This window comes from Scophthalmus maximus, chromosome 11, assembly GCF_022379125.1.
Source record: "Scophthalmus maximus strain ysfricsl-2021 chromosome 11, ASM2237912v1, whole genome shotgun sequence".
Classification (NCBI taxonomy): domain Eukaryota; kingdom Metazoa; phylum Chordata; class Actinopteri; order Pleuronectiformes; family Scophthalmidae; genus Scophthalmus; species Scophthalmus maximus.
The window spans coordinates 17,632,501-17,655,700 of record NC_061525.1 but is presented as its reverse complement, the minus strand read 5'-3'; the positions used below and the strand labels follow the sequence as shown (position 1 = coordinate 17,655,700).

The following is a 23,200-nucleotide window of genomic DNA, read 5'->3' as shown; positions in this document are numbered from 1 at the left end:
GCCCCAAGTGCTTTCCCGCAGCTTTGATTGCTCTGACCAAAAGTTAATGTTACATGAAAAGTCTTGTTGACATTCAACTGTTTTCAGTGATTGTTATCAATTTTTCATTGGACCTTAAAAGAAGATCTTGTAGCAGGCAGAGCCAGCTAAAAGCGGAACGGGACCAAAGTTGGTGACTAGGAAGAGTGCTGAACTGGGTTCACTATTTCTGTTTCTTGTCCATGGCAGGCATATTTCATTGTCGCTGCAAACTGAAGGGCAATTTGTGTCAGATAAGAACTCTTAATAGAAGATTAAAAAACAAACACATGATGAATACAGGCTGTAGTCTGTAAACAGATGTAAGTGTGTGTGTGTGTGCTCACATGTTTGTACACAACAGCTTGTGTGTCTGCCATCCCTACCACTTCTCTATATGTTCTTGTGTGGTCCAATTACTCTGGTTATGGTTAACAAAAAAACAAATAGAGTGACTCAGTCCAGTTTGACCACCTGGACTTTGTCCTCTCTCACTTTTCATGAAGCTATGGTTACTCGTCAGTAACTAGAATATGGAGACACAATCTTTATGATAGGTGTGGTCACAGTTTATGAACGTCAGACTTTGACCTGGTAGGAAACAGTGGGGGTGGCTGAAATGAGATTGTATTAAGACTTATTTTAAGGTTTGGCTTTCAGCACGGGCCTTTGGTCTGTGATAGATCACCTCATAATAAAGACACGCCACAGTTTGATAAGGGAGGAACTTGGCCTCCTGCTGTTAGTCAGAGGCAGGCAAATCGAGCCCGAGAATAAAAATGGCTTACAGAGCATAGTGTACAAAGCAGTGATGAAACATTTGTTGTGGTTTGTTTATCACATACAACCCATCACGTAAAAATCATTGAAAAAAAAAAAAGTTAAACTAGGTAAGTAAAAATACATAATTTTCCTGCCACTAGGGGAAGAAAAGGAAAAAGTGCTTTGTGTTAGAGTATAAAACCTTGAGCGTAATTCCCTGAATATGTGTAGACACCGGAGCAGAATCTTTAACCTCTCATCTCATGTATTTTGTTTTTAAGGATTGACCTTTTATGAAAACGTCATTCGGACCGCTGATGGTTTGTTTATTTTATTTTTTTCGTACCACGCATGCGCGGTGGCCAACGCACGCGCCACACGGGGCGCAGAGGAGACGCTGCAACGGCGTCGCCGTGGCAACGGTGTGTTGATGGCCGGCGCGAGAACGACGATGAAACTCAAGCGTTTCCTGCTCCGATACTATCCTCCAGGTGAGACACTTTAAGTTGTGTTTTTTAGGGAACATGTTGCTGTAGAGGAAACGTTCCTACTTTAGATGAAACTTGCTGCGGCATAAAACATTGGCCACTCGAATGAAGCTAATCTGGCTTGTTACTTAGTTTCTGTTCTCATCAGTTCCTGCTTTGACTCGGGTTGTTGTTTTCTGTTTTGTTTCTTTTTTGTTCTGCCGTCAGGTATAATCCTCGAATATGACAAGGGAGGATATTTGAGGACCAAGTCAATTGACCTTCTGGATTTGACTCCAGAGTGAGTTGAGTTGTGTCATACGCGAGAGAGCAGCACTGTGGCAGAACTGTACGAGTTCACCCCCTGTAGGACTGTTGTTGTTGTTGTTGTTGTTGTTGTTTACATACTGCCGGTTTGTTATTATTGATTCATGAACTATCCACACACAGTCAATGGTCCATGATGAGGCTGACCTGACTGTTGTGAATGTGATACTGAACACTATGTAACACTGCTGCATGCAGGAGGAAGTTGTATTGGTTGCAGTAAAACTGTAGATTAAGTTCCTTAATGTGTTTCTGATTTTTATTGTGTACATATTTTTTTTGTTATACCTGAGAGAGTTGTTCTTGATAACGGCACTTCAAAACACATTTATCTAGTTTCATTCCCTCCAACATGAGGATGAACAATGTTTTTCTATGCTCATTTTCTGCATAAAGTTTGTACTTAAGTAGTTTCAACAATCAGATGTTGTTTTTTTTAAATCATAAGTATGAGGATTATTATTGCATATATGTATATTTATTTTTCAGTAAGTAACTTTCATTTTCCCCCCAACGTGCAGAACAAACCCCGACGAGCTGCTGGCAGAGATCAGGCGAACGGAGGCTCTGATCACCGAGTCCCGGGCCGATCAGGTCAAGCAGCTGATCCTTCGACTTCAGCAGAAGCAGGTTCAGCAGGACCACCGCAAGTTCCGTTTCTTCAAGGTCAGACGACACTGACTGGAGTGATTATTGGCCAACAGCGTTAAACAAATCAACACAGTGACCACAGACACCTATAGACCTAGACGGGTGACAAATTAAAGGAATAGCCTGGAAAAGGAGTGGAGAAACAGGATGACGTTGCCTCCCATCCATGACGAGTATTACAAAGATGTGTCAGTGGTGTGTCACCGATTTTTGGCACATCTATATTTTGCATCACTGAGAGGCTAAATGAATGCTGTTGGGTGGTAATCTGTTTTACTCCATTCCACACAGGCAGTTAAAAAAAGAAGAAGATGCATGATGGCATTTTTGGTTTATTAGTTTCCTGGTTGTGGCTCTGTGTGACTGTTATTTTTTCCTTTGTCAGTCACTACTCCAAAGATGCACTAGAGAGCAGCAGTGGTTCGGTTACCAAGTCTTACAATTGGAAACAAGCAGTATGCGGTAGACATGTGTGCGTTGTGGAATAAACAAAAACGCATCCGCACAAAGGACATATGGGTCGTTTATGTGTCTAAACCTTGGGAGGTTCTTGGGTTTTGCTCCTTGAGGGAAGGAAGTCATTTCAGCACCGGTGCACCGGGACGGAGAGGGTTTCCCATTACATTATAGCCAAATTGATGACATGTGGATATTGCATGGTTAATAGTTCAGATAAATCAAGTCAATTATACCATTGGAGGTTATATTTTCAAATCTGTACGTTTCTTCTTCTTTTCTGTTGCAGGAACTAAAGGCACACATTCTGCCACTGACAAATGTCGCCTTTAACAAATCAGGATCGAGGTAGGGTTGAATCTTACAAACAAAGGCTGGGCGCTGTGCAGTGTCGGCTCGTTGGCTTGCTCTTCACGCCTCTCTTTCACCGCGCAGGTTTATAACTGGGAGCTATGACAGGACATGCCGAGTTTGGAACACGGCCACGGGCACAGAGCTGCACACGCTGGAGGGTCACAGAAACGTGGTGTACGCAATCGCATTCAACAACCCCTATGGGTAAGGGACTTCCATTGCATGTAGGAACCACATTCCTCTATTTGACCGTTTGATGAAGTATTTGGGCATTCAAAAAAGTGTGTCATATTGTAATTTACTGTTCTTTTTCTTTCTTTTAATCAAACTTAGAGATAAGATTGCCACCGGCTCCTTCGATAAGACCTGCAAATTGTGGTGTGCTGAGACGGGCAAATGTTTTCACACCTTTCGCGGACACATGGCGGAAATAGTATGTACAACAGTCAAGTTTTCTCTGACCGTTATTCAGATGTTTTTTTTTGTTTTTAAGTCGGCCTTGAATGCAGTCTCCTGTACATATACAGAAATAATGCACACCTAGTGCCGTATAGTTGCGCCCTTGGCCAACTGAGCATTTAAATTGCACAGTGAAATGGTTTTTACGTTGGTGTTATGTTTGGTGTTCATATTCATATACAAGTCTCTGCCAAATACCGTTTGGCTTTGTAGCGGAAGCCAACACTAATAACTGTAAAAGAGTTTTGTGTTTGTGTAGGTGTGCCTGGCATTCAACCCCCAGAGTACATTGGTGGCCACAGGCAGCATGGATTCCACTGCCAAGCTGTGGGATGTGGAGACTGGGGAGGAGGTGGCCACTCTGGCTGTGAGTTATCTTTTTTTCCCCATCGCTTTCTCTGCTATCGGGGCTCACATCTATTCATTAATTATGCAGCAGTTAACTTATCATCAACCTCGTGGAGTAATTATTGCTGAAAGCAGAGAGTTGTTAGCCCTTGCTGATGGCCAGCATCTTTACTACCTCCGTACAGTGTAAACACCGATGCTCTGATGGGGGAGCGTGACTGTAAGTCGTTAACAAGGCTCTGATTACCCACTCCGAGGGGAGCAGTGAGTCCTCTCGATGTGCAGACTGCGTGCGCGTGGGTCCGTGGTGTGACTTGGTTGTGTGGCAGCGAGGAGCGGCTCTGTCTTTTACCGCTTCACACCACCAAGAATCAATGAATAATTGCTGTAATTGCAGCAAATGATCTGCTCCTGTAAGTTTTGTGGGTGCCAGGGGGCAGATGTCATCTTCTTGTGACTCTTGTTTTAATGAATAAAACCGCTCTTTCCTGTGTGATGTGCCTTTTCTCGTGTAATGGGAGGCAGATGGAGAGAGGAAGTGCAACAGTGAGGGATAACGCTCTCTCCCTCTCTCTGATCCCTGATTCCATCCAGGGTCACACTGCAGAGGTCCTCTCGCTGTGCTTCAACACGCTGGGAAATCAACTGGTCACCGGCTCCTTTGACCACACGGTCGCCATATGGGATGTGTCTTCGGGAAGGTGAGGCGTCATCATTTTATGTTGCAATGTCGATCTGTGCATGTGTGTGTGTGTGTGCGTGTGGGGCCTGTGCACGCATGTCATAATTTATACTGTACAGTACACGCATGACGGTTATAGATTCTATATACAAGAGAGATTTTATGCATGCTTTCTTTCTTTTTTTTTCCCCAGACGCATCCACACATTGATTGGCCACATGGGAGAAATCAGCAATGTTCAGTTTAACTGGGATTGTTCCCTCGTAGTTACAGGCTCCATGGACAAAGCTTGCAAGGTTAGCTTTCACCTGCCCAAAGACTTAACAACCTGTGTGTGTGTGTGTGTGTGTGTGTGTGTGTGTGTGTGTGTGTGTGTGTGTGTGTGTGTGTGTGTGTGTGTGTGTGTGTGTGTGTGTGTGTGTGTGTGTGTGTGTGTGTGTGTGTGTGTGTGTGTGTGTGTGTGTGGTTGGCTCGTTGAATATTTTGACAAAAGCTCTCTTTACAGCCTGGAAAGGCGTTTATTGCCCACTGAAATGGTCTCATAATGGGTAATAGTTATTTAATTAGCATTTTAAAACGATTGCCGTAGATCAGCATTTGATGTGGACGGCTACTCTCCTCTTTTCGTATTCACTCTCCTCCATTTCACACTTTCCATCTCTTCCAGTCTCTTGTCTCCATCATTTAAAGGGATAAAATTAAATTCGAATTCCTTAATTATGCCGAGATGAGTCACGCTCACGAGAAGGAGTTATCCACCTCACTGCATTCCTCTCTGGTGGATGGTTCAAATAAAGCCAAATTAAGACATCAGCAGGCATATGTGTATATGTAAACACGCAGGCATATGTGTATATGTATGTGTTTGTTCACATGTATGTGTGTGTGTGTTTGTTCCAGTTTTGCTTGTGTGATTCCTGCCAGTCTGTATGTGTAATTATGTCACTTTGTTGTTTATCGTTATGTATTGTCACGGCAGTTGTGGGAGTCGGTCAGTGGCAAGTGTGTGGCCACCCTAGTTGGACACAAAGAAGAGGTGCTGGATGTGTGTTTTGATTTAAGTGGTCAGCTCATTGCTACTGCCTCTGCTGATGGTGAGAATTGAATCTCCTAAAACTTTATATTAGTAGTGAAAATGAACTCCCCGTTTGATCACATGCCTGAGGTTTATTTTTTAAAAAAAACAAAAAAAAAACATAAATCCTCCAGATTACAGTATTCTGGTATGCTGTGTGAAAATCAACTTTTTAAAAGTAAAAAACTAAACAAAAAGTACATTGCATTTTCTTCAACTAACACGCCCGTCCTTGTCTCTGTCAGGTACAGCACGCGTGTTCAGTGCCACCACACACCAGCGTCTCGTGACCCTGCAGGGCCACGCCGGAGAGATCTCCAAGGTTTGGCCCTGCACTCTGATCTTCTTCTTTTAGAGGGAGTGATTTGACCCATTTGCTGTTTGCCAGGGTTCTTACTCTGCCTGAGAGTGTGTGTCACGCACCTTCTGGCTCATGAGGTGCCGAGAAGCTTCCTCTGTTTACTGTAACACACCAGGCAGTCGGTAATAAATAAGCTGGATGGAGCATGATTCCAGAGGATTATGACACTAATCTCTCCCGAACAGCACACCACTCCCCCTCCCCTCCATGCCTTCTTAACCATGACCATGTCTTTTTTTTTTTTCCACTGGGCTTTTCGTCTCTTTCTGTTTTTCTCGTTCTCTATCGTCCCTGTTTTCATTACGTCTCGGCCTCTTTTTTATTTCACCTTGCCGCCTCGTCTGCATCTTTAATGGAACGTGGATTCTGGTATTTCATGTTAGGAATTCACAAGACCTTTTCGTTTTCAAATGTTTTGTCCCCGCCAGTGAGAGGAATCCTTCCCATTTTTTGGATGCTCCATTAACACTGTCGACAAATTTTGTTGAGAACATTTAGTTATGATTTTGTTTAACTTTTTGGTGGAAAGATAGTTTCCTTAGACCGACTGCATGAAAAGTAGTTGGTCTTGCAAATATTCCATTTTTACATAACTTGAGATCTTTTTCTTCTTCTACAAACAAGATGGCAAAGTTTAAACAACCATGACAACTATCCAGTGACCATTTGGAGGCAGATGAAATTAGAAGATGCACACATCTCTATGACTTTACTCGTTATTTGTGTTCATCATCAGCACACTCAAAAAACCAACCAGTTTTAGTACGAATGCAGAAAACTTTAAGGACACATCATTTTGTAACTTTTGCAGTGTGAATCTAACATTTAGAAAAGGAGTTAGATTTAGTATGTAATATGGAATGGGGACACACCTAATATCTTGTTTGTGTTGTTGTTTGTTCACCTACTTCTTTAACCACGTCAATCCTTTTTTGTTTGGTCCTTTTCTGTGCTCCTCTCACCTTCCACTCATCCGCAATCTTTGCCAGCCTCCTCTCCAGTCAGTTTGCATTTCCTGTGCGGGGACGCTCCTTGGTGCTCCGTTTCGAGTTTTAATAAAAACATACTTTACTTCCACGGCCGTCTAGAGGCAGCTTAATTTAATCATCCCGTCATATACCTCACTGAGGAGATATGAAACCATTCAGGGAGCGATAAACCCGGGCTCTAACACAATCGGCTCCGGCCATGATTTTCATCATACTCAACCGGAAAAACTTTTCATTAAGTAGTGCCACAGATGCCTTAATCCTTCTTAGGTATTTTAAGTTGAATGACCTCTGTGGACTAATGGTGCTGACGTCTGGGGGGGGGGAGTGCTAAACTCATTCATTTTTTTCTTACCTTTTAAGAATTTTAATCATTTAAACCCCTCATGGCATAATCTCTTATTCAGCAATCTCTCTTGCTCACTTCTCTTGCTCATGTAGAGCACTTCCGAAAATAAAAAATAACGATCAATAACGACTATAGCTCTCTTGGTAGATCTGTTTCAGCCCCCAGGGCAGCAGGGTCCTGACTGCCAGCTCAGACAAGACTGCCCGTCTGTGGGACGCTCAGTCTGGAGTCTGTCTGCAAGTCTTGGAGGGGCACACCGACGAGATCTTCTCCTGCGTCTTCAACTATGAGGGTGACGCCATCATTACAGGTATGCACCTGACACACACACACACACACACACACACACACCACATATAACAGCTACACATCCGCACCTGACAACTACAATACACACTTTTTGTACTTGTATTACTCCTTCTACTCTCGCTTTTCCTTTATCGTTCTGTTTTTCTTATTTAAGTCAAATTCCTGTGTTCATTTTACATATCATATTCCGATGCTTAATTGTGTCCTTCTGTGCGACCACCTGTTTGTGCCTGTGCCCTCCTGCAGGCAGCAAGGACAACACATGCCGGATCTGGCACTGATCTGTCCCTCGACCCACCAGAGGCTCAGGCAGGTGTGTACATGGACACACTTTGCGTTTGTACTGTACGACCCATGACTTAGTCTTTCTAACTCGTTGTTGTTTTCTTTTTTATATATTATTGTCTCTCAAACGTTGGTTCTGTTACTGAGTCTGTTTGACGCTCCACTGGTGCCTCTTTGGCGTTAACACTTCTGTAACTTTGCTCATGAACTGTCAAGTAGTTTAAATTCTTCAACATGCTGCAGTATGAAAAACTCTATGTTTCAATGTCGTCACACATGGGCAGCACTGTAAAGTTCTGTATGTTCCACTTTCACGAGTCTCCCGTCAGTTAACTGAGGTCGTCTCTGTTCCCACTGCAGTGATTTCAGCGAGAAGAAAGCGACGATTGATGTTAATTCAGTAGCTTCCTAATCTTCCTCCCAGGCAAAACAATGTAATACCAAGCTGGATAAATGTGCCACTACCCAGCCCTAAAATGTTAAGGAATTATCCGGACTGCCTGTATTTCACATCACAGAAATTTATTCATGTCAAAAGATAAATACATTCAGTTCTAATGTGACAGAGTTTACAGCTGAATCATGTGCTTTTTTTTGTTCCCGTTGCTGATGTAACACTAGAGTTCCACTAAGTAGAGAAATAAACAGACCAAGTTCACATACAAATTCAACATTACAAACCTTACTCTGTCTGTCTGACACAGTAAAAGCTAAAGAGAGCAGTCCACTACTCCAAGGTGCAGCGGTTCCAAATCTACAGTATATACAGTACAGCTATCCAAAATAATGCGTTCTCAAGTAACATGAACAAGATAACATACTTAGAACTGAGCCTCAAGGTCACAACAGAGGTGGCGTGTGTTGGCCGATGATCACGACAAAGATATGAAGAATTTTTCGCTTATGTCAAGCGAATGTGCTATCGGGAGAAAGTGGGCTTATATTTCATCAGCCTCTTTTACAAGGACATTTTTGAAACGTGTGTGGAGCTGTGTGTGGAGAACTGAACCTGATATCCCTATCCTCTATTGGTACTCTGCTTCATGTGTGTTCATTCGGAATAAATATTTAGACACATAATTTGGTTGTGAGAATCTGCAAATATATTTATATATATAATCTCGAGCAGTTAAAACCTGCTGACTATAACCTCTGGAAGGCCAGTTCATTCCCCAAGAGGAACGTCCAACCCGTATACCTTTGCCATTTCGCTCCGTCTTCGCGCCTCACACTAGAGGTGAATCTGAAAACAAAAACATGCTTTTATTAAAGGGAGACTGGTCAATTCCTGACTGCGGACAGACGAACAAACAGAACACGACCTCCATGGAAAGGGTGAGCAGTGTGTGGACTTCTCAAGTATGCTGTTTCGCGTTGTGCTTTCAGCTTGCAGTGGGCGACACTTAGGAAACAGTTGGGCACATGTTAGGGGAGCGAGTGAATGAGCGAGCGTGTGAGTTTTTTTGTCTGCGCTGTCGTCCCGGCCTACGCGGTCTGCAAAAGCCAATCAAACAGGCTGGACAGAGACTTGCCCTCCTCTTCCTCTCTCTCCTGCAGCTGACAGAACTGAACCACGGCGCCGAACAAATCTGCGACCCGCCACGCCTTCTGAGACACGAGCTGCACCACCCTCTGGAACTGAGAGAGAACACGCCATGAATCGAGACAATCGATATTTTCCAATGAAATGACCATCATTGTGATCAAATCTAACATAAATCTTACAAAAGAGCTATGCATGTATGGTATATTATGACATTCCATCAAGTACTGGAGCAATACTGTATCAAACAATATCAACACATAGGTAAGAAGAGAAAACAGGGATGTAATAACCAAAGAAAGCTATCAATTAGAGCTCGACCAATATGGAATTTTTTATATTCGATATTAGGGAGTACAAGATCCCGATACATCGGCGGATATATATATATATATATATTTTAAAACTGTCAATGATTCTTAAGATGTTGTTATCAAACCTATATGACGGAAATGTAATTGGCTTGATATTTTAGTTTAGCCATAAACTTTTATCATAAATAACTATAAATTGAAAAAAAAAATACAAATACAACCAAATGAATAGAACTTGAATCAAGAAAATAAACATTTATTTGACCTAAAATCTAAACATAAATGCACATTTAAAGGCTCATGCCTGTTGGCCGATAATATCGGTCGGGCTCTAAACATATCGGCCGATACCGATATGTCTGTGAAAGGCTAATATCGGCCGACATTATTGGCCAACCGATATATTGTTCTGGCTCTACTATCAGTACTCCTTTCTTTCCTCATTTGACTTGCTCTGCCTACCTTTGCAACCCTCTTCTCTTTGGACTTCATGAAGTAGAGCGCAGGGAGGCCCAGCTCGGAGGCAGCGATCCACTGCAGGGCCACCCTCAGCTCAGAGTCCACACACTCCGCCTCCAGGTCACAATTTACCACCAGCAGCTCCCTGAGGTTCCCACCGCTGCCTGCCGTCTTCGCCGAGCCGCTGGCTGCGAGATCAAAGGCGACAGGACACAATGTATTAGGAGGGAAGACAGATGCAGAAGCTCGGCGTTGCCACGGGACAACACTCGATGGAGTGCAAGTCATTAAACAGAGATGAAGTGTGTGCTTGAGACACCTCTGGAACTTGGGGCCCTTTTCAATTATTGATGACTCAATGTCTTTAATTCAGAGAAGAGTATCGTCCGCATTCAAGCGCATTACATTTGAGGGATTCATCGCGCAGACCCGGCACATGCTGTAACCTCGAGTCAATCAGAGGCCTTTGATGAGTGGAGAGAAGTTACAGCTGAAATAATACATATTTAACAAGCTGATGTGAGATGACATGGAAATCCATCACTTACCAAATACATTCTCCTTGGTCCCTGCCAGATGTCCTTTCTCAGTCTGCTCACTGTGAGGGGGAAGCAACAACAGCATTGGAGCTGGAAGTTATAGTATCACTTTTTAATTTCAGCAGTTTGAGATGGACACTTGTCAAGAGGGGGGAAATTTGGTAAGATGCTTAGGTCTGCACATTAAATATGATGCGGAAACGTCCAGCCTGGCTTGGCAGTATCTGCCTACTAACACATCTGAAGTTCACTAAAGCTATTTTCAGACATGAAAAACTCCGGAAAATGTCCAGAAAGTTGGGTCAGTTGGGACATTTTCCGGAGTTTGCCTTCCACACATGACGAACGCAGCAGAAGATCACTTACTGCCCCTTTAATTAAAAGGTACGAAATCCCCCCCAAAATAACACGGGGAGTCGTGTTCCAGACAGTTTCATCTTACTTACGACAAGAGAACAAATAAGTGCATATACATTGGTAATCTGAATGTGTTTTAAAAGGTACACTGGAGAGATATAGCTCTATTAGAACAGAAGAGCCAAAATGTTCATTATTCATCATAATAATTCATTATGTGCTTGAATGACAACGGGATTTGTAATCATCCATATTCTCATGCCATATGCATGACTGTCAGTCTAGCATCCTGTCACATCCCACGTCATCTGATTGCTGTGCTCCAGAACATGGGAAGGAAGCAATATATTTTGTTGCATTAAATAATACATATATGGTTTATTATGGGCCTCGGAGTTCTCACGTCAGTGAGAAATATTTCACCTGATCACTGTGCTCTGAGTGGGCACATCAGAAAAGGCGTCCAGGTCTGCCAGGCCTAGGCTGGATGCGCTGCTGGTCCCGGTCCTGTAAACCAATTAAAAAACAAGAGATAGTGTCATAGGCATGTTCTCGGGACGCCCGACACAATCGCTGACTTGTGAAGAGAAAATTAACCAGGCGCAGTGATGCAGGTCATGTTGTTCGTTAGCTGGTGATTAACATATAAATAGCAGCAGCAGCAGAGTCGGACGCTTCGAGGTACGAGGTTTTTGTCTGGCGGCAAGCCTGTCTGAGTATGAAGATGAGGAGAGCTGGAGGCAGTCTACGGGGGGGCGGGGCAGGGGTGAACTGGTGATGGCCAGCAGCCAGGCCCCGGGGGTCACAACATGGATCAGGAATGAGGTGGAGTTAAGCTAAGCAGGTAGATGGAGAGGTTGCAAAGTGCAGCGAGTGTTATGGCGGTGCGGACAACGTCCCTCGCAGCTGATAAAGCAAGAAGCTGGTATTTCATATCAATGCCACACTGAGCACATGGAGCCTTCCAGCTTCCCCGTTCCTCTTAAAACTACACGTCAACACCTTCCAGAATATATGAAATTTGACCATTCAGTTTAAGATCCTTAATTAGTATTTGTAATGTTATTTTATCCATTATTATTATAGGCAGAGAGAAAGCAGGGTGCGTCTTCTATTAGCTCCACAATATTTGGCAAAAGTTGGTGTAGTGCGTGAAAACAAATGAGATTTTGATGTAGCGGAGAATGGCCCCCCGTTGCACTGCAGCCCACTACCGCAGGTAGTGGTGCATGGAGTGCAGTCAGAGTAGCCCTGTGTGTGAGCTATGGAGGGGGATCTGCGGAGTGACATTTCTGCCATACACTGCCTTAGCAGGCGCGGATATTGCAGCAGCGGGGGAATCAATTGGCATTGGAACAGGAGAGCACACATGTCAGCAGCAATGGGCCAATGAGAGTGGGGTGAGGGTGGGGGTGGCAGCGTTTGGAGCGGTATCAAGGAGCAAAGGTTACTGACCCCTCGCTCAGCTGGATAAAACTACTGGTCTCCTCGTGGGGGTCATCTTCAGGGGTTATATGGGACCAGCTCCCCATGCTCTCTTCACTGCTAGCGCTCATAGAACGCTTGTCCCTCTTCACTAGTGCAGCCACCGCCACAGCTGGCCTGTCCCTCTCACTGCTGGGGGAGAGCAAAACCGCAAGATGGTGGGAATGACCCATCGACTATAGACGTGCACAGTGCCTGTTGTGATGTGTGGTTTTTTTTCTGTTTTGTCCCGGGCAAACATCATATTTAGTTAATGCATTTTAAAAGGCTGTATTGGGACAATAATGACGTGGCTGTTGAATTTCAAGTAACCGCGTTACGTAAAAAGGAAAGCAAATTCATTTCAATATTTTTTTTGCATCAGTGAAACTGCATTCCCGTGAGTCGCTGCTAGATTTCCAGTGTTTTCTCAGGAAACTGATTAAATTAATTCGTCATCAGATGATTGAGGGCTGCCATCCTCCACAATTCCAGAGGGAAATCAGGTTTTATTGACTCGTTGAGTGATTGAGTTCCACTCTTACACAAGGGACAAACCGATGCATCCCATTTGTTCCTGGATTACATTCATTGTCAAATGAAAGGAGTGTCTCATAACTTTTCTGTGGCCTTTAGTCTTTCAACTGTTTTCCTCTCATTCACTCCTGAACTCCTGTGTGAGGAGCTACATCTCTGAAACACACAACGCCTATCTATTTCACATTAGCAACTCTTTCCACCTACATTTTCTGCTGGTCCATTTGATTCCAGACTGATACGCACCATGAACTCTTCCAGTCATCTTTACAATAAAATGTTCTCTGGGAGAGTCTGCGCTCTGCTGCCTCCTCTGAAGCTACTCAGACACTTTGGGTTTTTAGAGTGAATTGAGTGTTAAAATATCAATTAGGTTTGAAAACGACATGGAAGACTGACCATGTCTAATAATGCAATAATCAGAAGGACACCTATCACAAAGGAATTTAATTAATATAAACAATTCTTCAGCCAAACAGCTGCAGCCGGAAGCGACTCAAGCAAGCTTTCATCTGATGCAACACCCTGACTCCTTGTTGTGTTAGTTGTGTCAGTGTAATGTAGATATCGTTGAGTGTCTAGTGGTGTTAGTGTGTCGTGTTAGCCGAGGGTGAGACCAACTTGTACTGATCAAGGTGAGTTCAACAGCCCCACAGTGGATAAAGGATCATGCCACTAAAAGCTTTCTGCACTCACTACATCACCCAGAGAGTGTGTCACAGCCTATCCAAGTTTTTCATACCTCACACACTGCTAAAATAGATTTCTTTTGCCTGTGAATAGATCCTCTGTGTGCCTGCCACTCTTTGATCAACCCCTAAAATAGCTTTGGTATGCTCAAACAGTTGCGTGGCCTGGAATTTATTTGTTTCGAGATTTTCTCAAAAGATTAATTATCACCATGTGATCCTTTGTTTTTCTTGCTTACTCAATCTCTACTTTTCACATATACAGTATGACGATTCTGTTATTGGACTACAAAAATAAGTTTGTCTCTGGTCTGACTTTCACACAGGACTATGAGCAGTGTAATACCTGCTGCCGTTGGCTGCTTCTCTCTCCGTCTGCTTGGCAGCTGACATGTCTGGGGCGGATTCCTGAGGTCCTTTTCCAGGCCTTTCGGGGTTTAAAAGAGTCTCCTCGTCCTTCTGATCTGCCTCAATGTGGATAAGTGGTACATTTCCAGGGCCCCTCATGCGGGTTGCGCTGCAGTCACCAGCACCGGATCCTACTCCAGTACCAGCTTGCTCCTGGCTGGACCTACTCCGACTGCAACTTAGGTGAGATTGTTTGTATCCCTTCCTTCTTTCACCGACAGGCATGTGCGACTGTGGGTGAGACCAAGGCACGCCCCCAGCGACATCTTGCTGGCCCCCAAGTGCAGACTTGCCTATATCTACAATGTCAGCTGCCAGGCGATTGGCAAACTGCTGCACATGTGGCTGGAAGTCACCTGCAGCCTCCAGGTCAATACTGTCCTCTGGATCAGCAATGATTTTATTCTTTCTCATCAAGGACTCAATGGAGCTCGACCAGGTCTCATGAATCAGCATATCAGTAATCTGGTCAGTCTTACCCCTTTGATAGAGGCAGGAGTCTGACTTACATAGTCCCATGGCTGACACAGAGTTGGTGGGATAGATATTCAGTGTGTCTCCATGCACATTGCGGGCAAATCCATCAAAAGAGTTGGCTTTAATTGGTGAGTTGACAGTCAGCCGTGAGTCTGAGGAGCGCCGGTCTGGGACAGAGGACTGTCGTATGCAGAATGGTGTCCTAACAGAAGGGGGGAACAGGCTGTTGCTCCATTCTTTAGTCTTGGCAATGCCATACTCTCTGTTTTCCTTATCCATGTCCCGAAGCATAAACCTGTAGAACTCCTCTGTGATGCTCTCTGTGCTCGATTGTTTGGACAGGCAGGATGAGGCCCTGACATTAAGATGACCATTTTTCTTTGATGCCGCCTGTTGCACAGCTGCAGCCAGAATGCTACTGGCATTTTTTCCTGCATAATAGTCCAGCAGAAGGTCAAAGCCCCTGCCCTCGGTCTCCATCTGGTTTACCATGAATCGTGAGAACTCATCTGTGATGCTCTCACAGCTGGACTGCTTAGAAATTGAGCTGCCACGACTTAAATTTTGACCTAATCGACTGCAAGGCCCCAGTGTGTTGGGTGTGCCTGAGGGGTCTGCGTCTTCTTCCGGAATGCTCTCATAACTTGATGCCTTCCCTCGGCTCCACCTTTCACACTGCAACCTGCTGCGTGGCTGGCCTGTTTTGGAAGTATCTACCACATTCAGCTCAGGGCAGTTCATGATCCTGGCTGTGACCTCTGAGGCAAAGAGGGCAAACGGGTCCTGCGGTTCATCAGGGTGGACTGACTCGTCCACCACCCGGTTCACAAGCCGCTCCATCAGTTCCGGTTGCTCCTCTGTTTTTTTCTTGATCTCACTTAGGCGTGGTGCCCGATGTTTCTTGGAGGCAGCATTGCTGCTCTGACTCTCTTTCCTCCTTAGCACTGAGCGGTAAGCTGGAATCAAATAGGCCTCTGGCCCTTCAGGAGATATCCCTTTCAGGCCGCAGAACCAGGGTTGTTTCCCAGTGGAGTTCTCCAGGCAGATGGCTGCTAGTTCTGTGGCCATAGACACCACTGTCGCAGCCAAATCATCAGCGTAGCAGGTAATGGGTGTCCTGGATTCAGAGTCAATTCTCAATGACAGGAGAGAACAGCACGAATTGAGGGAGGACTGTGGGGTGAGGGAGGCCTGTCTGCTGTCATTCCCCGTGACTAACCGTTCCTTCCTCTCTGTGCTGTGAATTGGGATTTCACTCAAAGGTTCTCTGATGGCACCGCTGCCCTGCTGGATCTGCTGGTGGTCTCTGGTAGGCAAGGACATGGATTTAGACAGACTGTGTCTACAGCATGACTGTTGCTCTTTGCCGTGTGCTGTGGATGACGATGCAATGAGATCACTTCCCTCAAGCACATATTTCTCTTTCAGCCCAGGAACCATGTTAAGCTTATCTGCGCAGTACAATGTGCCATTGTGGTTGTCACTATTGGTGGACTGGCTATGGTCAACCGAGCACTGTAATTGGCTTAATGCATCCTTGTTCTCCTTTGTAGATGCAGGCTCCCAAGCACCCTCTTGTGTCTCCAATGACCCTTGGTCACATCTAGAGATGTGACTGATTTTCTTCTGTGTCAGGCAAAGGATATCAAACAGCAAATTATTTACACTGTCCTGCAGACAAACCTGGAGGCTCAGTGCATCTTTTCCAGTCCCCTCCAGCTCTTTCTTCTTTTTTGCTTTCTCTAAAGCATGCTTAAATAGGCTGTCTGCAACTTCATTTATTAAGTCATCAACCTCCCTTTCATCCATGCAGGATTTTTTTGGACAAGTAATGCCATCTACTATCTTGTTATGTGTGGCTGCCAGCAAGTGAGCTACACTCTTGTAGCCTCGTGGCTGAGTAAGCACCTCTGCTGCTTCCTTGTGTAGGACCTCAGCAATGTTGGCGCGAAATGCTTCAACACTGGTACCCTCTGCCACACTGCAGTGCAGCGTGAAGGCTGCAGAGGCCTCAGCAGCAGACATCAGACCCAGGGATGCTGTGCAGACTTCAGCAGATTCTGTGTCAGAATTGCCGGCCTCCCGTGACACCTCTGTTATCTCTACAGCTGCTACAGCACCAGCTACCTGAGCCATGCCACACATGGCTGAGGAGAGGGAGTAGTCAACTTTCTCCTTTGGGTCCTGCAGCTCCTCCTCTGTGTCCTCCTCTGAAGCTGAGTCCATGGCGAGCTGTTCTGTCAAATGTGGGTTAGTAATGGTGCCAATGACACTGGCAGCACAGGCCAAAGCCACCTCTACATGTTTGGATGGATGTGCTCCATTGTGGTGGGGAATGTGAACCTGCGTCCCTTTCTCCGGCATCTCTCTTGCTTTGGCAGTGAAGTCCTGGTCGGGCACATGGGACACCTGTGTCTCTGGCCATTCTGCAGCCCCATCAGAGCTGTCTGGGCTTTGAACTATGACAATCTTGGGGAGCTCAAAAGAGCAGGTGCGCTGCTGGGAAGGCTCTTTGGCCTTTGAAGGACCAGTGAAGTTGGACGGATGACTTGCAAGGGACATGCTGACAGCAGCCTCAGAGACAAAGGAGGTTTCATCTTGAGAGAGGCGTATGAAGGCATCTTGCAGTACTGACTCGGCCAGATTGGTGGCATAGTGACCAGCTGATTCCTTAGTATGGAGGCTTGCTAGCCGATGCCGTTCCCTTTTCACCTCAGCCTCCTCCCTGCTCTGATGATGGGCCAGCTGTCCCCTCTGACATGCGAGTCTGACACAGTGCTTCTGTGCAACATCTACCAAGCTCTCTGCCAGATCACCACTCTCGGCCTCTGCGAAAAGATAAAGAGAAAAAAAACAGAGAAAGACAGGGAATGAAAAATGTCCACTCTGATTAGAAAGTAGCTCCATCAGTTTACAAAGTGTCACAGCAGGAAATGAATATTACCCTGTTTTACCCTTCACTGAGCTGGGTTACTTCTTGTTTGTCCCATTCCATTTCTCCATGGACAAAATTTCAGAGTATTTTTTTCATCCAACATGTTTCATCACTGGGGTAAAACAATGGCAATAAACATACAAGAACTGTTACACACTCTCAGTCACTATAGAAATTAACCACAGGATGAGTATAAAGGATTCATTGCAACTAAATATGCTGTATTTGTTTAATAAACTTGATGTCTGCTCAATGAAAGCAAACATGACCACAAAAATGTTTACAAAATGAAATGGTGAGTTCTAGTTTGATGTCATCAACAATGTCAGAATTTGCATTACTTGAATTAAGTCAATGTAGATTTTTACTCTATCTTACTTTGCAATTAAAGTGGTTTGTTACCTTAAATGTCTACAGTATCCAGGTAAGACAATAGTGTAGTAGGACTAGCCCCACTTCCACTCTTATCACAATTTGACAGACTAAGATCTAACTAACAATGAACCAGGCGTGTGTCAACCCTATATCCACTGCTACACCATCCACACAGAGCAGCGTAATAATCTACATATGAACCTTACATTGACCCTGAGTTGATTATGTTGCATTTATGCCACTGAACAGAGTTCTGTCCTCATATATGCAGATGATGGTGTTTGCACCGAATGGACATGGGGATATGTGAGGCTTGTTTTAAGTTTTACGATGACTTAATCCGAATTTAACTTCTATTTTTCAAGGTCTTTCTGTTCTTTTAGCTGCTCAATAAAGATGCCATCACATCAAAACATATTTTGGTGGTCTGGGGTCAATATGTTCTCTAAGGTTTTGACTGGACAGCATGCTGACTCACACTGTAAGTAAATGCTCATGTATTACAGCAACAATTTGAGGCTGTACGGAATGACCACGTTCCAATGATGTGCAGATGCGAGATAAGATCTTCAGAATTAGATATCTAACCCCTGTGTTGTTGCACATTGAAGTCACACAAGATGCAGAAAATGACTTGACAAAACTTGCTGCATGAATGTCAGCATTTTCTTTCTTGGAACTATGACTGTTAACAATTTATATCCAGATTAACTAACGTGACATTTAGAAAATAGAGATTTGCAGCTTGATCTCATTCTCTATCAAAACACACAGTGACAATCATGTGAATTTTCAAATTACTTCAGTGCAGTGGTTCAAGACAAAAGGTCAAAAATATGGAGAAATCCATTCTCGCCGAATGACACACAAATGCATAAATGCCTCCACGGTGGAGGTAACGCGGCTCACCGTTTCTGAAGCCATCGTCTTCGCTGTCATCTCCCAGGTGCTCTGAAGCCGTCATGAAGTCTTCCTCTATGGAAGAGATGGAGCGATTGGTGTCGTCCTCGACCCGCTGCCCTGCCGCTCGGCCCTGCGGAGGCTGTTGCTCCTTCCCCCACTGCAAACCGATCAGGAACTTGTTGATCTCAAAGATGATGCTTCCGGGTTGGCTGCATCGCCTCTGCCCTGAACACTGAACCAGGCACACGCCGGTGCTTCTCTGCTGCCTGACCTGAATGGAACATGCCACACTGTAAGTGTAACGTTCTCCCTGCGTACATACAAACATAAATATACACAACAATCTTGCTTTAGCACACGGTTGATAACATGTACACAGAGTCACAAGGTACGGGATACTTTATCATAAATATTAGAGAGTTAATGTTTCTATGCCTGTTTGTCTTCTTTTTATTCAATACATGATTTACTCATTGGACTTGCTCATGCAAGTTTAATTGTCTGTGCAGGCTTCTGCAGCCTGTGTATCGATTCTAACTGTGATTTTACGCGATAATGTTTTTGGTGAGTCTTTGAAATGGTCAGTGGCTGTAAGGGAACATTGTATTTAAAGACAATCCACTATTTCCAACAGTTAAAATTGATAGTTTGTGTATTTGGATGTCTTTTAAAATTTTTGTCTCACTTTTATGTGCCGTCCCTGCAAAGTGGTATTTCCCGGGAAAGTTTTTTATTGGAGTGAAAAGGGAACGAATGACTAGATAAAATAAATACACTTCCTTCTGTATATTTCCCCTCCTGTGGAGGTTCAGATTTAATCACACAAAATTTCTGTACAAAAGTAAAGAACAGCTTGCACTCCCTGTCTCGGTCTCCGGGTCTCGTAATTCAAAGGCTAAAAATGGGTGCAGGGATTTGAAGACATCACTCCAAACTCACCTGAGGGGGGGACTGTGGGTGTGTTTGGCAGGCGTCTGAGGCTTCTAGGCCACCGAACAGTAGGATCTCATTTTCTTTCTGCTGGTGGACAGTAAGTAATTCCACGAGCTTTGGCAGATCAGGAGAGACGGATGCCAGTTTCTGTAGGAGACATGCAGAGCACAGAGACAATGCTAAAAAAAAAATCCTCAAAACTGAACATAATGTGTTCTCGCCGATTCCAACACTGATAATTATAAAATCCTTCCTGCGAGAACTCTTGAACCATTTGGAATGATTATTGGTCACAACTCAGGGTCACACACTGCTGCTGCCACCACCAGCTGCATACGGCTGCAAAATCTGCATATTTTCGAAACAATTCAACCCTCTAATTCTGGGTAATGATCCCGAATCCATGGCAACTGAGCCAATGTTTATATGGCAAATACAATTAACTCCTGGGGAGATGAAAAGTAGGCGGGAAAAGAAGGGGAGCACGCAGGAGCGACAGACGGATGGGGGGGGGGGAGATGAAGAAATGGCTCACCTTCATGTTTTTGTCATCACGGCAGTCCGTTTGCTGAGGGTCAAGATTTACAAAACAGATCTGAGAGAGAAAAAGAAAGACTGCATTATGGCGAGGGGCAGATTATACCACAAAAGCTGAGCAGAATAACAAAGGGCCCATTTCTTTGTCACAAATCCTACAAACCAGGCGGGATGGCAGCCATTTCAAATCTCTAGCAGCTGTCTGTGGTGTCCCAATAACCACTGTAAGGCACCCTTTCTCATTTCGAAGAAGACTTTCTTGTCCGTCAGTGGCTGCGAGCAGCAGGTGTAATGAGCAACGATTTTCTTTCCATCTACCTCTCTCTTCCTCTCCGCGCATTCACTCTGCCTCTGTCACAATCTGTGCGCCCTGCCCTTCCCTCCCCATCCCACCCTCCTTTGCCTCTGGCTGCAGGCTGAATGGTCTTTGATGGAGTCCCCGCGTCAGTACCGGGAGTCCGGGACTGTCCGGCGTCTGCCCATTGATTCTACAAGCGCACGGCTTCTGATGTAAGTCGCCACAGTCAAGTGAGGCCTGTGTGGCTGAAAGGATAAAGCTTGGCACCGGCAGCATTCGTGGGGGAGAGGCTCAGTTCCAGGCCGCAGCATCCATAATCAGCCTGTGCGGTGGGTGACATTTTTGTGTCTCAGTCATGAAGATATGCTTTTTCTACATTCATGTCTATACGTCTAACAAATAAATGCTTCCATGCTTGTCATTGCAAATCACAGTGGTTGAAGTGCAAACAAAAAAAAGGAACTCTGTACTCCCTTTATTCACATGTGGCGTGTATATCACCTGGTATTAGCAAATGATTAAGTATTACCCTATGAATTTCTACAGTGAATAAAATATCCCAGGAGATATGAAGTCCAGAACATGAATATATTAAAATTGTCCATTAAATTGTCTAAAAACAGCCTCAGAGCTTTTGAGATGAGCATGATTTTTCATCTTCTCCTCTTATTTTTGAGTTGTATTCAACTGTATAGGTATATGCGCCACAATAGAGCCCACGTCGAAGTCTATGCAAATGCTTCACTATTTTCTCTTTTCAAATCACGTCAGGGTGTCTGCTGCCTGCTGCAGCTGCAGAATTTTTAGTGAAGCAAAAAAAAATACCGCTGCATTAAATAGGTCAATATACTGCCTGTAATTTTGCAAGAAAGTCTGGGGTTTGTTTTGTCAAAAAAAACAAAAAAAAAACAATCAAAAAACGTATTTGTCTGCAAAGTCTAATGAGCCAGAATGTCCTTCAGCTGAAGCAGTAATGCGGCACTGTCAGAACAGGCCAATTTGCCCCTCACCTCCAATCTGGTGTCCTCCAGTCAAACAGTATTTTCAAAACTATCACGTCTAATGTGATGAAAATTGCATTTTGAAAATGGAGCCAGTCGAGTAAAAATAAATGTGAAGTCAGTGTCAGCTTACAACGACAGAATATCAAGGTTTTCCTGTCTCACCCTGATCAAACCAGGTTTTGTGTGTGTGTGTGTGTGTGTGTGTTTGTGTTTTGTTCCATTTATCTGAATACCAAGCGGCCTCCTCCTTTGTTGTCTCCCCTCAAAATAACAGCCGGAAAGTATAACCACTTGTCTGTTGTTCAGATCAGTTCAGCGAGTGTCACGAGGACCTTTTTGTTGGAATAACTGTTAAATGTCAATGACGTACACGCAGGACCTGGGGTTATTATGTACCATTTAATGAAAACAAAGACAATGGCCTGGTTTTGGCATTCAGCGACCCAAGTTTGATATTTTTCCAGGACTATAAATTCTATTTTCAGTCATTCTACAGTGAACTTACATGCTATTCTTGCCATGTTTTTCTTATTTGACTTTGTTCTATGTGGATGTACCTGTACATATACTGCTTGTATAATACACATACAAGTAATTGGCTGCAGGGCTCTTCACTTTCTATCCGTACTACAACATTAGAACAGAAGGTATGACACCTTCGTACTATTCACTTGTACTGATTTTCAAATCCTCCCAGAAAAGAAACGACGACACCTTCCCCCTGCCAACACCTCGCTTGCAGATAACACACAGTTTGAGGAAAAAGCGAGGTGAGTGATCCACGATTTCGACCTTGAGAAGGGTCGAGGCAATTCAACCCCGTCAGTCTGCGAGAGCCGCGAGGCAGCAGTTCTTAAATTTGGGACGCAGAGGATCATCTAGTTGTCTCTGTGTCCATGTGTCATTTTAGCCCAAGGAAACACTCCGATCTTATCGCTTTTTCAAAGACAGACGAGATGACACGAGCTTGCATCGGCCCGTCTCTGAAAGACTGACCACGTAAACATCTGAGGGCTGGGGGAGGGGACAAAAGGGCGAGAGAGGAAAAGACGCACAAAGGCAGAAAGGGGGAAAGTAATAGCTCGGTGAAGGGGCTAAATTGATGCAGCGAAAAACAAAATGATACACTCAAGGGCTTGAAAAGTGCTCCGGATGAGAGGAATGGACTGTCATAACACCGTTAGGAGATGAAGTATTGACTGCAAGTTTAGACAACTAAAACCGCACAGTTAAATCTTCCATTAAGTGAGTTTTTTGGCCACCTGGGGGCAGCAGAAACAATCTGTAAATGCAATACTGACATACTCACATATTATCATGGTTTAAGGTTTAACTTTTCGGCCTAAACATGTCACTATGATGGTAAAATCTGATTGCACAGTGTAATGGTGATAGAAAAAAAAGACACCATCCGCGCTTGTATCGGTCCTCTGTACGTCTTGCTTTCACCATGTTACTCTCTTGGTCACAGGGTCTGCGTCAACCATTGCATCCGTCTTCTCCTCTGTCATCTCCAAAGTGGTGTTGACAACTTCC

At 44.4% G+C, this 23,200-nt stretch overlaps 2 protein-coding genes across 6 annotated transcripts in view; one reads left to right on the top strand and one right to left on the bottom strand.

Moving 5' to 3' along the window:
* Positions 1–1,116: 1,116 nt before the first annotated feature.
* daw1 (dynein assembly factor with WDR repeat domains 1) lies at positions 1,117–8,464 on the top strand. 2 transcript variants are annotated; one of them, XM_035623129.2, is made up of 14 exons: positions 1,170–1,271; positions 1,476–1,548; positions 2,096–2,240; positions 2,971–3,029; positions 3,117–3,239; positions 3,369–3,468; positions 3,754–3,861; positions 4,437–4,543; positions 4,718–4,820; positions 5,504–5,618; positions 5,845–5,921; positions 7,446–7,608; positions 7,854–7,920; positions 8,253–8,464. In XM_035623129.2, exons 1-13 carry the CDS (start codon positions 1,211–1,213, stop codon positions 7,886–7,888), a joined length of 1,269 nt encoding a protein of 422 aa, XP_035479022.1. In that variant the 5' UTR covers positions 1,170–1,210; the 3' UTR covers positions 7,889–7,920; positions 8,253–8,464. The 2 variants fall into 2 exon arrangements, with proteins under 2 accessions (XP_035479021.2, XP_035479022.1); XM_035623128.2 differs by lacking the exon at positions 1,476–1,548 and having other exon boundaries at positions 1,117–1,271.
* LOC118299414 (SPHK1 interactor, AKAP domain containing) overlaps positions 8,398–23,200 on the bottom strand; it is a 45,231-nt gene continuing 30,428 nt past the window's right edge. For 2 of the 4 annotated variants that reach the window (XM_047335742.1, XM_035623107.2), the window contains exons 4-12: positions 20,361–20,420; positions 19,832–19,972; positions 18,899–19,202; positions 14,141–17,507; positions 12,560–12,721; positions 11,528–11,611; positions 10,757–10,806; positions 10,212–10,396; positions 8,398–9,530 (exon numbers count right to left, since the gene is read on the bottom strand). In XM_047335742.1, the coding sequence (XP_047191698.1) occupies positions 9,378–9,530; positions 10,212–10,396; positions 10,757–10,806; positions 11,528–11,611; positions 12,560–12,721; positions 14,141–17,507; positions 18,899–19,202; positions 19,832–19,972; positions 20,361–20,420 (4,506 nt within the window). In that variant the 3' untranslated portion in view covers positions 8,398–9,377. The remainder of the gene's footprint in view (positions 9,531–10,211; positions 10,397–10,756; positions 10,807–11,527; positions 11,612–12,559; positions 12,722–14,140; positions 17,508–18,898; positions 19,203–19,831; positions 19,973–20,360; positions 20,421–23,200) is intronic. The other 2 variants (XM_047335743.1, XM_047335744.1) reach the window with 2 other exon arrangements.